Source organism: Nycticebus coucang, chromosome 15 (genome assembly GCF_027406575.1).
Source record: "Nycticebus coucang isolate mNycCou1 chromosome 15, mNycCou1.pri, whole genome shotgun sequence".
NCBI classification, from domain to species: domain Eukaryota; kingdom Metazoa; phylum Chordata; class Mammalia; order Primates; family Lorisidae; genus Nycticebus; species Nycticebus coucang.
The window spans coordinates 82,628,135-82,643,289 of NC_069794.1; the positions used below are offsets into that span (position 1 = coordinate 82,628,135).

Sequence of the window (15,155 nt, forward strand, 5' to 3'; positions counted from 1 at the left end):
GGGTAGTATGGACTTTTAACAATGTTGATTCTTCCCAGCCATGAGCGTGGGATGTTTTTCCATTTGTTAACATTTTCAGCTATTTCTTTTCTTAGAGTTTCATAGTTCTCTGTATGGAGATCTTTCACGTCCTTTGTTAGATAAACTCCCAAATATTTCATCTTCTTTGGCACTACTGTGAATGGAATAGAGTCCTTAACTATTTTTTCAGCTTGACTATTGTTGGTATATACAAAGGCTACCGATCTATGAATGTTGATTTTGTAACCTGAAACGCTGCTGTATTCCTTGATCACTTCTAAGAGTTTTGTAGTAGAATTCCTGGTGTTTTCCAGAAATACAATCATATCATCTGTGAAGAGCGAAAGTTTGATCTCTTCTGACCCTATATGGATACCCTTGATCACCTTTTCTTCCCTAATTGCGGTGGCTGAAACTTCCGTTACAATGTTGAGCAGTGGAGACAAGGGGCAGCCTTGTCTGGTTCCTGATCTGAGTGGAAATGATTTCAATTTAACTCCATTCAATATGATATTGGCTGTGGGTTTGCTGTAGATGGCCTCTATCAGTTTAAGAAATGTCTCTTCTATACCAGTTTTCTTAAGTGTTCTGATCATGAAGGGATGCTAGATAATATCAAAAGCTTTTTCTGCATCAATTGAGAGAATCATGTGATCTTTGGTTTTTAATTTGTTTATGAGCTGAATTATACTTATAGATTGATGTATTTTGAATCAGCCTTGAGACTGTGGGATAAAACCGACTTGGTCATGATGTATAATTTGTTTGATGTGTTGCTGGATTCTGTCTGTTAGGATTTTGCTGAATATTTTTGCATGTATATTCATTAGTGATATTGGTCTATAATTTCCCTTTTTTGTTGGGTCTTTTCCTGTTTTGGGGATCAGGGTGATGTTTGCTTCATAGAACGTGTTGGGTAGTCTTCCTTCTTTTTCTACATTTTGGAACAGGTTGAGTAATATAGGTACTACTTCCTCTTTAAAAGTTTGGTAGAATTCTGATGTGAAGCCATCTGGTCCCAGGCTTTTCTTTTAAGGGAGATTTTGTATGGTTGATGCTATTTCAGAACTTGATATGGGCCTGTTCAACATTTCCACTTGAAATGTTGGCTAAGTCTTGGAAGGTGATGTGCTTCCAAGTATTGGTCAATTTCCTTCAGATTTTCATATTTCTGGGAATAAAGTTTCTTGAAGTATTCATTAAGGACTTTTTTCAATTTCTGGGGAGACTGTTGTTATTTTGTCTTTGTTGTTTCTGATTGATGAGATTAGAGATTTTACTCTTTTTTTCCTGGTTAGGTTAGCCAAAGGTTTATCTATGTTATTGACCTTTTCAAAAAACCAACTTTTTGATTTATTGATCTGTGGTATAATTCTTTTGTTTTCAATTTCATTTAATTCTGCTCTAATTTTTGTTATTTCTTTTCTTCTACTGGGTTTGGGGTTGGAATGTTCTTCCATTTCCAGTTGCTTGAGATGTACCATTAAGTTGTTAACTTCCTCTCATTCCGTTCTCTTGACGAAGGCTTGCAGTGCTATAAATTTCCCTCTTAGGACTGCCTTTGCGGTATCCCAGAGGTTCTGATAATTCATGTCTTCATTGTCGTTTTGTTCCAAAAATTTGGCAGTTTCTTTCTTAATCGCATCTCTGACCCAGCTATCATTCAGCATAAGGTTATTTAACTTCCATGTTTTTGTATGAGTATGCAGATTCCTGTTGTTACTGAGTTCAACTTTGGTGGTCCGAGAAGCTGCAAGGAATAATTTCTATTCCTTTAAATTTACTGAGGTTAGACTTGTGACCTAAGATGTGATCGATTTTGGAGTATGTTCCGTGGGCTTTTGAGAAGTAGGTGTATTCAGTTTTGTTGGGATGAAATGTTCTGTAGATGTCCGCTAAATCCAAATGTTGGATGGTTAGGTTTAAATCCAAAATTTCCTTGCTCAGCTTCTTATTGGATGATCAATCCAACACTGCCAAAGGAGTGTTGAAATCTCTGACTATTATGGAGCTGGAGGAAATCAAGTTGCTCATGTCTGTTAGAGTTTCTGTTATAAATTGAGGTGCATTCTGGTTGGATGCATAGATATTAATAATTGAAATGTCATCATATTGAGTATTACCCTTAACAAATATAAAGTCACCATTCTTATCTTTCCTTACTTTTTTTGGTTTAAAGCCAATTGTATCTTCAAATAGAATTGCAACACCTGCTTTTTTCTGATTGCCATTTGCCTGAAATATGGACGACCATCCTTTCACCCTCAGTCTATATTTATCTTTTAAGGTCAGATGTGACTCTTGTGTGCAGCAAATATCTGGCCTAAGTTTTTGTATCCAGTCAGCTAACCTGTGCCTCTTTAGAGGACAGTTTAAGCCATTCACATTAATGGACAATATTGATAAATCTGATAAAATTTTGGGTATCAAGTTTTTTAAAAGTCCAGTGGACATTTTTAATCCTTTCACCACTGTGGAAGTTGGAGTTTGATCAAAAGTTTCTGAGCGAGTTTACTTTTGTGGTATAGGATTAGGCTGGTCATTATGGAGGATAGGTCTGAGAATAACCTGAAGAGCTGGTTTGGTTATGGCAAATTTCTTCAACATATGAATGTCATTAAAGTATTTAATTTCTCCATCATAAATGAAACTCAGTTTAGCTGGATACAGGACCCAGGGTTGAAAGTTATTTTGCTTTAGGAGATTAAAAGTCGATGACCACCCTCTTCTGGCTTGAAAAGTTTCAGCAGAGAGATCTGCAGTCTTTCTAATATTCTTCCCTTTGTAGATAATGGATTTCTTCCATCTGGCTGCTTTCAGAATTTTCTCCTTCATATTAACTTTAGTGAAGTTAGTTATGATATGCCTGGGGGATGTCTTATTCAGATTGAGTCATGCTGGGGTTCTGCTATCTGAATTTCAGAATCTCTTGGCATGTCTGGAAAATTCTCTTTCATAATTTCATGGAGAAGGGCCTCTGTGCCTTGCGAGGCCACTTCATCACTTTCAGGGATTCCAATGAGGCAGATATTAGCCTTCTTCTCATTATCCCAGAGCTGTCTCAGAGAATGATCCATTTTTGCTCTCCATTTCTCTTCCTCTTTGAGAGTTTGGGAGCGTTCAAAGGCTTTGTCTTCAATGTCAGAAATCCTTTCTTCTGCTTGCTCCACTCTGTTACTGAGGGATTCTATTATATTTTTCAGATCTTTGAGGGCTGCAAATTCTTGCTTCAGTGCGTCAAAATCTTTGGTGGTTTTGTCTTTAAATTCATTAAACTCTTGAGACAACTTTTGAATTTCTCTTCGAATTTCTAATTCTGACTTTTGAATTGCTCTTTGAATTTCTAATTCCAAATTTTCCTCCATTAATCTTGTTTGCAATCCAAATTCTGAATTCAATTTCTGACATCTCAGCTAGCTGTTTTTGAATGGGATCTTCAGTTACATCTGCCATATCTTTCCTTTAGGGGGGGGTTGATCTATTCCAGTTATTCATGTTACCAGAGTTTTTCCACTGATTCCACCCCATGATTCTTCTACACCGTTCGATTTTTCCCCTGGAGTTTTGTTGAGGACCCTTACCACGCTATGGCCTGAGAAACTGGGGCCCTGTTTGGTGTGGTGGGGCTTAGTGGTTCTGTCTTTTTTCAGCTGGTTTCTGTTTGACCCGAATGAAACCGTTACTCTGGATTGAAGTCTCAGCTGTGGAGAAATACCAGCAATTATGTCACCCCACCCCCCACAGGCAACAATTGAAAAAGGAAAATCAAACCTTCCTACAACCACACACCCAGGGCACCACTTGAATAGTCCTCAGGTGATTGGCTCAGTTCAAAAGGTCCAAATCAATTGTCTCAGTCAGCACCTGTCTCAGGTAGGAGAGTTTAAAAGGTCTCTGGCAACTGGATCACAGGTGTCTGGTGACTACTCAGATATGAAGTAGATATCTGGTGACTACTCAGATATTGCTCCGGTGCTCCATGGAGTCAGGAGCCACCCTGACTGATCTATTTGACAGCAAATAGATCAGTCTGGGAAGGTTGATGCCTCCTTCCTACCTTGCACCTCTGTCACACCCAGTCACTGATAGCCCCGCAGGGCTGTGCCCCAGTTGCCTGTAGTGAACAGATACTTCAGGGGTTTGCACCTGCCTGAATCACAAGGAAACCTATTTCTGCTCAGCCAGGCTGCTGCACTTTGCCTCTATCTAGCAGGGGGAGGTGAGGCCTGACAACCTTGGGTGCTTGATGGAGTCTTGGGGGTGTTCACTTAGTTCCAGCCCCGCCCCGATTGCTGTTACTGACAGAACAGAACAGAACAACTTTGCAGGAATTTGTTTCTGTCCCTGCTAAATTCCCCTGCAGAAGAGAAGCTGTTTTGAGTTCCCAGAGCTTGCGCCTCAGGCCCTGCAGATTTGTGTTCGGTTAGCTGTCAGTTCTAGCCTCCTGTCTTCCTTTGTCTATAGGCTGATGATCCCCTGAGGGCCGGGTGCGTCTTAGGCTCAGTAAAGCGGTCCTCTGGGTAAGCCCCTCCCTGGGAACTTCCTGGCTCTGCATGTGCGTTTCTAGTCCCCATGCTCTACCCAGGCCGGTACTGACTCAGGCAAACCCTTTACTCACGGGGCCTGTGTTTCCATCCCAGATCTGTTCCGTGGTGGTTGCCACCTGAGTAGATGCCTGGCCTCCTCTGGTTGCCCAGGCAGACAGCAGGTGTGGCTTCGGAATATCCATCAGTGAGCCCTATTGTTGCCAAAAGACGGCTGCTGCTGTGTGCCTCGGGGCATCGCCGCTCCAGTGTGGTACCCTCTCAGCCGACCATCCTCTCCTCACTCACGTGCCACAGAGTCAGCACTGACCAGCTGCAGTTTAGCCCCTGTCCACACCCCTCGAGAAATCACCCAAGAATCTGGACTCCTGGGGGACGGGCCTCTAGACCTCAGAGTGAGAGTGGAGGGGAGTGCTGGGAGCTCAGAATTGCAGATAGAGAATATATACAGTTTTATACAGTTTTATGCCTGGCAGGAGAACACTGTAGCACCCTAGTAGGAGAGGCAGGTCCAATTTATAGAGAGTCTCTCCCATGGAGTGTAGTGGGAGGACCTTTGAACTCCGCTCGTTTATTTGTGGGGCACTCCAAGCCATTCTTATGGGGGAGGGGACTCCCGTCCGCTTGGTAATGGATTTTGTACCTTTTGTTTGTATCCTTGGGGTTGCAGCTCACCTCAGCGGGGTTGATGTGCGTTCGTCAACCTTGTCTCTTGGTGCAGCTCTAATCCACCAGGTTACTTGCTAAATTTCTGTCTTTTAACTCTCCTCCTGGACAGGAGCCTCTGTGGAAAGCTGGCTTCAGTCAGCCATCTTGTCTCCGTCCCTAGCTTTAACTTTCTGGCTGCTCATCTTTTTTGCAGATTTCTCAACTATTGATCATGGTTTGATATTCTCATTTTTTGGCATGTCTCAGTTCCTGGGAGAAATTGTCCATAAAGAGAGCTTTCATGGAACACATTGTATCATCTCGGGCCTTCCTAGCCCTTTCCCTGTTGGCTTTTTGTTCACTTCAGTCCTGAGACCATCTCTTTTACTGAGAAGACAGGAAAACAAACTAGGACTTTAGAAATAAGTTGTTTCTTCTTTTTTACAGCGTGGCTACGAACTTTAGGGACACCCTGTATTATCCCACAACATTATACAGCAGGTCCCAAGAGGAAGCTGAGACTTTTTCTTAAAATTTTCAGGCTTTTATATATATATAGAAATATACTTTTATTGACTACAGTATTCTTTATTGTCTGAATTGACTTAGGTCAATAGTCAACTATTGACTTGACTTAGGTCAGCTATAATTCCATTTTAATGACCCTCACTTTCATCCTTAAATTGAAGGAAATACTGAACATCATACCCTTCTTCTAAGTTGGATATCCCCTGGGGTTCTCTCCTAGTACATTGTAGCATAGGCTATAGCACATATAGTAAGGGCCCAGTGAGCATCAATGAGTATTTGTTAAATGAACGGGTGGTAGGACTGATACATTGGGGAGAAATGTATTTTTTCTCTCCAGTGGGGAGAAAAAAACATGAGCAGAGACACTCAAAGTTTGTGGAGAAGGGAGCAAGTGTGCAATTTGCCTAAAGAAAAAGATTCTCACAAGAGATGATGGAGAATATGCTGCCAAGGCCATCACATCATGATTGTGTGGACATTGAATGCCAGCTAAGGCATCTGGATTTTATTCTGTTTGAACAGAGAAAATACACTCACAAATATGTGTTTTAGATCTATTGAGCTGATAAAGAGAATCTGCATCTTTCAATTGTATTGGGGTGTATGCCATGAAGTCATCCAATTTGATATCAAGTAAGTCTCTGGTCTGGAATTCTCTAAATATTCACAGTGGAGTTGTTTAGGCATCCAGAAAAATAAATTCTTAAATCAAAATTAAATTTTAATTGTCAGACAAATAAATGTTGTTCAATTGCCCTGAATACTTTTACTATTGATCAGTTTATTTATATCAATACTCTTTTAAAATGTCAGGCCTTTCTAAATTTGAGGTGGGGGGAGGTAATTTCAGATGACCTTTCAGAGAAATAAATACAGTTTATGGGATTGACTATAATACTTTATCACTGCTACCATGGGAACCAACAGCAGTCCTCCTGGTTGTAACATAAACCTTATATAAATCAGGAATTCCTTTCTATTCTGGTTCTTGTTAAATGTGATCATTAGCAAGAAAATGTGATTCAAGGTGTCTGCCTGGCTCTTGAATACAAAATGTCACATTTTAAAATAGCCTATAAACATGCATGTCATTAAAGCATTTATTTGCTTTAGTTTCAGGTACATAAATTCCTGGCGTTTCTGCTTTCAAAATCCTGACAGCTGAAACAGCAGGAATTCATGAACTAGTAAGTTATTCTTAGAAAGCCATTCAGCATAAACTATATTAAATGGGCTTCATATCTTAGCTCTAAAAAGAGGTTACCACTTGCCAAACTGTCATGTTTTCAAATTTCCCCTCACATTCTCCAACCTACTATTCTGCAAAGAAAACAGCAAATACTAGAGGATGGAGTTTAAGTTCAGCCACTTAAGTTTAAAACATGGGACTTGAAACCCAAGTTCTCTATGAGGTAGAAGCCAGCCAATTAAACAGAAGACTAGAGACTCTTTATTATTCAAGGAGTTTGAGTCTTAATTAATGTCAGTGAAGGTAAATAGATGGTAAATGTCCAATGAGTTGTACAGATTGTTGGTTTTACTCTTTCTTTCCTTTGACTTACAATACAGTCATAGTTACAATTTGCACCTGCACCTGTCTCTTTCAGATGTGACGACATGTAGTTAAAATGTGTATTGCTGTCTTGAATTAATCATCTTGAATAAAATGAAAATCAGACTAGTTAAGTAGTGAATTTTATATTTAAGAGGAATTTCAATACACCCACATTAGAGTGTTATGTTCTTGTTCTATTTTCATTTGCTGCTGTAATGTAATTCACCATCTTAACTTTTATTACATCCATCCAAGGGCTCTGAAAATACTAACACAGATATCAATCTATGTGTGTTCATCCTATTCATAGCAGAACCTTAAACCAAAAGCAGAATTTATGATACACTGTGACACATCTTGCCACAGACATGGTACAGGGGTTGGGGGTTAGGATGGCCCAAGGTCACACTAGGTTTCAAGTTTACTTTGTAGGATTAAGACGGCTGTTTTGTGTCTCACTACAGTGTAAGGCATGTGACATGCAGTACCAACCCTTTCCACCTGGTGGTACACGGAGAATATTTGTATAGAACTTGGGGTGAAACATTAGGTTTGCTGATGACCAGAAGGCAATATTGGCTTTCCCTGACTACCTTGATGTTTTAAGGATTCACTGCACTGGTACTCCTGTAATGCTTCATGACCCCAAAAGGCAGAAGTGGGGAAGCTCTATTAGGGAAAAATATAGTATAACAAAATTCAAAATTACTGCCAGGTACAGAATGAGCATGTGTTCAACCAATAATTTTGCAATTAATACCCTGTTGTGGCTGGGTGTGGTGGCTCACACCTGGAATCCCAGCACTTTGGGAGGCTAAGGCAAGAGGACTGCTTGGAGTTAGGAGTTCTAGATCAGTGTAAGCAAAATAGTGAAACCCTATCTCTATCGAAGATTTCAAAAATTACCCAAGTGTGTTGGTGCATGTCTGTAGTTCCAGCTACTTGGGAGATTGAGGCAGGGGCATCACTCAAGCCCAGGAGTTTGAGGTTCCATTGAGCTATGATCACACCACTGTACTCTAGCCTGGGATGCAGAGTATGACACTGCTTCAAAAAAAAAAAAAAAGAAGAAGAAGAAGAGGAAGAGGAGGAGGACGAGGAGAGGAAGAGGAAGAAGAAGAAGAAGAAGAAGAACTGTGTAATATTTAGGAATTACTTCAAATCAAAATTAAAAAATGGAAACCATTCAAAAGACAATGAGACTATGTAGTAATTAGTTACGATCAGTGTAGATATTGCATGCCCTGACAGCCTTTAGAAAGTAGGCATTCAGGGCTAGCCTCTTGTTGTATAATGAAGACAGGAAATGGAAATTCTTTACTTATATAGTCCTGCCAGGGCTATTATTGAATCAACACTATATTGTAATTTGCTGTGGATGTTAAGTGAATAATGCTCCTGTAGGTGGAAGTTGGCCTACGCACTCCAGTTCAACTATTCATGGTCTTGGGAACCTTGAACATGTCACCAATTCCCCTTGTGCCTCTCGCTTTGCAACTTGAAATAGAAAAGAATAAACCTTGACCCCTCCTTTGTGGAATAGAATGAAAAGACATGAGGAGTTAAAGGTACAACTCTGAAAGAGAAAGGAAGCTCAGTAGTGAGAGGCTGGCTGGTCTCACCTGGCCGGCAGCTCCTGCTGGTCAGAATAAAACAGCTGCCATGGTTCCAGTTTGCATGAGCAGAACCAGCTCCTCCCCCAAACACACCACACTGAGATGCAGTGCATGGGTACCATGAGGGCGGCATCCGTTGCCTAATTCATAGCTGTCTCCAACCAACTGCATTTCTATCCTCCAGCATGAGAATAGTATCCTGTACTTTATAAGCCAATTTCACAATTGTCTTCAGGTTAGGAGAGTGGAGAGCACCTTCAACACCCTACTAAAGTTCATAAACCATAATCACCTGACTCTTCTTATTCCTACCAGATTTCTTCAGCATAATTGCATTAGACACATATCCAGGGAAGCATTTTTTGGATTATATAATCTGCAAATGTTGTGAGTAGCCTCTTTATTATTATCTCATGGGCATAATTTTAAGTTAAGACTAAAAGGGAAGAACGATACTTTTTCAAGGGCTGACTTAGTTATAGGGAAAAGGGAGGAATAGGTTATCACAAGGTACTTATATTAGTCATCAGACTGAAAGAGTGATACTCTTCAGTATCCTGAAAGTAGGACAAAAGAGTCCTACTTTTGCAAGAAGACAATGGAAAGGCTCTCCTTAACCCTGTCTTCTCCAGCTTGGGTCACTGCCACAATATAAGGCAATAAAATTAGCCTTTTTGAGTCTACTCAGGATGTAACCAAAAAGGACAAAAGCAAAAATTATTCCACATAGTCAGTTGTTATACTTTTATGCTCTGATATATATGAAATGTAATTTCCCAGAACATCATTTTCAGCCCTTCCCTTACCCTGGCCCTGCTGTTATGCACACTGGACTTGGGGCTATCTGTGCTCCTGGCCACCCCTTGATTTTTGTGTTCATCCAGCAGAGTGCCTTCAATGTCCATACTTTATAATCATCAGGTGGTTCATATTCTAATTATATATGATGAAAACGGAGCATTGAGCTTACCTAATTGACTCACCCATGCTGTTTGTAGATATCTCAACCACAACTGCATTACGACTCTCAGACCTGGAGTGTTCAAAGACTTACATCAGCTAAGATGGCTGTAAGTATTCTAGTTTTTAATTCCCCCATAAAGGATCATAGTCTTAATGGTGCACAACAGCGCTCATATAGTTTTCTTTTATTGATGTGTCTTGTTTATTATACTTAATTATCTGATTGCACATACTCTGCAGGACTTTACCAAAGCAATTCAGACAATGACATGCATAGTGTCATGTCTAGTGGTAGTTGCATGAAAGGAAGCTGGCCGTGTTTTTCCAGGTGGCCTTGTGAGCCCAGCATGAGCTTGCTAACCCATCCATCCAGTGTTCACCCAGAGCAGGTTTCCTCAATCTCAGCACATTGACATTTTGGCTAACAGAATTCTTGGCTCGAGGGAGGTGTCGGGAAAGGGTCTGTCCAGTGCATGGTAGGACATTTGGTGCCAACCGTGACCTCTACTCACTAGAAGCCAGTGGTCCACCTGAAGAGTTGTTACAACTGAGAATGTCTCCAGACATTACCAAATGTTCCCTGGGAGGAAAAACTGTGCTCCATTAAAAACCATTAAAAACCACTGACCTACAGAGTGAGCAACTTAAGAATTTGTTCTGATTTCTAGAGCATCAGAAAACAATGCAAGAAACATGGTAGCTCATGGTATTTCACCACTTCCCAAGCTGAGCCACCAGCTCCATTCCAAGGAGTCTCGCATCAGATGTCTGTGCTTTCATTGGAAAAATAAGCAAAGGCAGTTAAAAGTTTCTCTGTGTTCTTGCTCATTTTCTGCGAGTTGGCCTGGTCTACTGAAAAAATCCAAGGTTTCAGTTTCCTCCAGCCCCTTGTGTGTGCCTGGCCCCATGCTTAATCTTCCTGGGCCTCTATTTTCTCATCTCTAAATTATTAAAATTCCTTTGTAGAGAACGTTATAAAGATTATATCACATAGCAAATAATAACAAGAAAGAAGACCTATTTCCCCTCAGTCTAATTTCTTCTACCAAAACACAGTGAAAAACAATGGCTTGGATTATATGGATATTCTCAGTGTTTGACCTACAAAGCTCCTTATGAATGTTTTGGCAGCAATTCATTCATTTGTACAGACCTTACTGAATACATCATGCAAGCACTGTGAGACCAAAGAGCCACCTATGATTTCTTAACAATTTTATTTTCATTCATTCTTTATTCAGTTAATCAGTAGGTCAGAGCATTTGTGGAGCCCACATTCAGTTATGTGCCACTTGTGGTGCTGGATCCAGGGACCCATCCAGGGGGAGATAGATGTGGAAGGAGAAAGTAAACAATGAGGACCCAATTCAATAAGTGCTGGGATGAGATTTGTAGGAATTTGAGGGTAAGAGTTGCTCCAACTACAGGAGGAAGGAAACACTCTCAGGGAAGAGACACCTGAGCCACATGTGGAAGGACAGAAAGGAGTAGGTGTTGTGGGGAAGAAGGGTTATCAGGAGCCTTTTATTCTTTTTCCTGGTTTTATTTGACAAATATCTCTATTTGAGGGATGTTCTTTGATGTGTTTTGTCAGAATTCTAGATGACAATCCGATCACCAGAATTTCACAGCGGTTATTTACTGGCTTAAATTCCTTGTTTTTCCTGTAAGTATTCATCAACCTTTCAATACATTGGTCTATAAATTCCAGCTATATCTAACACTAGCTTACAAAAAGAGCTTTAAAAGAAATCAAGTCTACTAAAGTTGTTATTAGTTGAAACCTCTCCTGTATTTCCAGCCACAGTTACTATCACTATTTCTTTGCCATGGCTCAGCCATGGAACAGCTATAATGTATATTTTAAGCCCACTAGTTGGTTTTTTTAACCCCCTTTAATTTCCTTTAGTCCTGAAGGCATGTTTTTATTTGCAGTGGTTGACCAAAGTTAGTATTCATTTTTATATCCTAACTACATTTATATTTATTAGAACATCCCAGGAGGTCAGCTCCACCTCCATCTTCAGCAAAGGAAAATGTGCCTTTGCCCAGCAAGAGTCACGAAAATTCCAAAATCTTTGTCCTACCAAGAGAGCTATTCTCGTAATCATATTTTCACTGTCTATTAATACACTGGAATGATTTATCAATAGGGGATTATTATGTTCCTTTATAGTTGATCATATAGCATCATTATTTTTCAATTTGTCAAAAGGAACCACAGAATCATAAATTAATCATGCAGTTTAACATGCTCATGAGTTATTTTCTTTCCCTAAATTATTCCCATCACTTCTTAGATTCAATGCAGTTTCCAAAGAGGTCCTTTAATGTTATAAATGATTAATGACTCCCATAGGAAGAAACTAACTTTTGATGTATGGCACTGGAAATGGTTACATATGTGAAGTTTACAAGGGAAATTGCCATAAACTTAAAAATTATTACTCAAAATGTACTTTTGTTTCATCTCATAAAATTAAACTATATAACATTTATTACCAGGATATATTCGGTTTCTTTGACAACATCTGTTCCCTAATACTGGCCATACATATATTTAAAGAGCATTTTGAAGGAGAAGTTATGTACAAATTCTTCACCTGATAGATTGATTTTAGCATACAAATTATCAAATTGTAGAATAATAAAAATACTGTCTTTAAAGTGGCACATCATTTTTGTTTCTAATAATATTTTCTTTATGTAAAGGTCTATGGTTAACAACTATTTAGAAGCCCTTCCCAAGCAGATGTGTACGCAAATGCCTCAACTCAACTGGATGTGAGTATTCGTTTAGGATTTAATTTGTTATTTGCGCAGGTCAGGGAGACTAGCCCCAAAGTTAATTCAAGATTACCTTAAAAGTCCATCTAGAACTTACCTCCAAAACCAAAATCTGATCATATTTCCCCAGTTTAAAAATCCTTTCAGAGTTCCCAAAGGTGTGAAAGTAAAGTTCAGTCTTTCTCCTCAAGGACCCCTCTAGTCTCTTTCCCTGCTCCTCCTCTGCACACCTCTTTCTTCTAGATGCATAAAATTAGTGTTCCTACAATCAGTTCCCTAAAATATACTGTTTCTTGAACTCAAAAAGTCTATCTCCCTTAGCTTCTCTTGGCTAACTTCATTTCCTTCAAAAATCAATCTAAACGTCACCTTCAGAAAGCTATTCCTGACACACCAGCCAGTTTCAGCAGCTGCCTTTGTCCTCCCCTTACATCCACCCTGCACCAGATTTCTACACCTCACACCTATATCAGGATAACAGCATCATGTAATCATTGGGTTGCATCACGTAATCATTGGGTTGCATCATGTAATCGTTGAGTTGCAACATGTAATCGTTGGGTTGCATCATATTATCATTGGATTGCATCATGTAATCGTTGGGTTGCATCATGTAATTGTTGGGTTGCCTCATATTATAATTGGCTTACATCATGTAATCATTGGGTTGCATCATGTAATCATTGGGTTGCATCGTGTAATCATTGGGTTGCATCATGTAATCATTGGGTTGCATCATGTAATCATTGGATTGCATCATGTAATCGTTGGGTTGCATCATGTAATAATTGGGTTGCATCATGTAATCGTTGGATTGCATCATGTAATCGTTGGGTTGCATCATGTAATCGTTGGGTTGCATCATATTATCATTGGGTTGCATTATGTAATCGTTGGATTGCATCATGTAATCGTTGGGTTGCATCATGTAATCATTGGGTTGCATCATGTAATCGTTGGGTTGCTTGCTTGTCTCTCACATATTGTTCTGTAAGTTTTGTGAGGGCAGAAACCTGTCAAAGGATTTGCTACTCTAACATTACGAGGACAAGGACCAGCATGTGATGGGTGCTTAATGAACTTTTGCTAGCTGCATGTACTAAACCATTTCTACTCCTTGTTAGCTTATAACCAACACCTGTTTAAAACATTCATTTAGGTTACATCTTGACTTCACCACCACTACCCACACTACTTCATTACATGCACCTTCAGGGCCTCCTGCAGCAACCAGGGTTGGCCATTGGATTTCTGCCCCATGACAATCCTGATTGTATCACCCTCAGAATTCTTTCCATGATCAAATCAGACAACTCTATAGCCATAAGATGATAAAAGTGTAGTATCTTGGCTTTTGATTCTCTCTGAAATAACCTCAAAATTTCTTCTTATAGCACTATTAGAGGGTGATGTGTTTATTTACTGAATTTTATTTTTATGTATTTATTTATATATCTGTCTGTTATTAAGAGCTTTTAAAGCAATAGAAGTCCCACATGAGTGTGCCGCTATTAAAAATGGAAATAATGAGCTGAAAACCATAGACTGAAACTCATTAACAGGTGAAAAGAAGGTACTTAGAAACTAAACAACTGTATATATGTCCACAGTGGAAATGAACAGGAAAGATAGCAGAATGGTATCAGGGTCCCCACCTTCTCTCCCTCCCCAAAATGTGCACAAACAACCAGGAGGAGATGAGGAAATGGCGTCAGAGCCCCTGGCTCCTGAGATTCTCATTTTCACTGTAGGTTCCCACAAACACTAGTGGGGAAAACAGACACCCACTGAAAATGCAGTTAGCAAGAGGGCCTGATCACAAATGAAAAAGGGCCTTTAAATGCAGAGGATAAAAAGCTGAGGAGTCAGGCCCAAATTGCTCCAGCTTGAAGGCAGGAGAAAACCCACCCTGGAAAGGCTTCTCCCTCTCCCCCACTTGCTATCAAGTTCAACCATTACTCTCATAACTCCAAAGTGTCATACTTGTGAAAACATGAAAAAAATGTTTTTTTTTAAAATATGATTGAAGTTCTACTATGTGCCAGGAAAAGAAAAAAAAAATGTGGTTTTTTTTCCATTCTACTTAACTGTATTTGGACTTAAGAAAAGTACAGCGTTTATTATTTTTAATCACACTATATTGAGTGAAAAAAATACAGACAGGGCTCCCATAAGAATTTCCAAGATGCCTTTAAAATAGGATTTAAAGGGAAACGACAAAGGGGTTGACAATTTTAGCATGACTGCAAGAAAAATTCAGGAGCAGAAAAATAGTGGGGGAAGATTGTAGGAAGATGACGGTAAAGAAAAGTTAGGAGACTTGGCAGAAAAGTTGATTTTTCTTGTTGCCCTGCACTACTCAAAGCGAGAATGTCATAGTGTTCCACAGGGCATTACTCAAGCAGGTGTGGTGCCCTTCTCCTAGGGAATCACCTGGCAGGATGCGCTGTCCCCACCCACGCTTCTCCACCATCAGCCTGCCTCATTGAC

General features: G+C 39.8%; 1 protein-coding gene across 1 annotated transcript in view; it reads left to right on the top strand.

Annotated features, from left to right (window-relative positions):
• Positions 1-15,155, top strand: part of RXFP2 (relaxin family peptide receptor 2) — a 65,903-nt gene that overhangs the window by 31,041 nt on the left and 19,707 nt on the right. The window contains exons 6-9 of the mRNA XM_053563707.1: positions 9,231-9,302; positions 9,914-9,985; positions 11,473-11,544; positions 12,591-12,662. Coding sequence (XP_053419682.1) covers positions 9,231-9,302; positions 9,914-9,985; positions 11,473-11,544; positions 12,591-12,662 — 288 coding nt within the window. The remainder of the gene's footprint in view (positions 1-9,230; positions 9,303-9,913; positions 9,986-11,472; positions 11,545-12,590; positions 12,663-15,155) is intronic.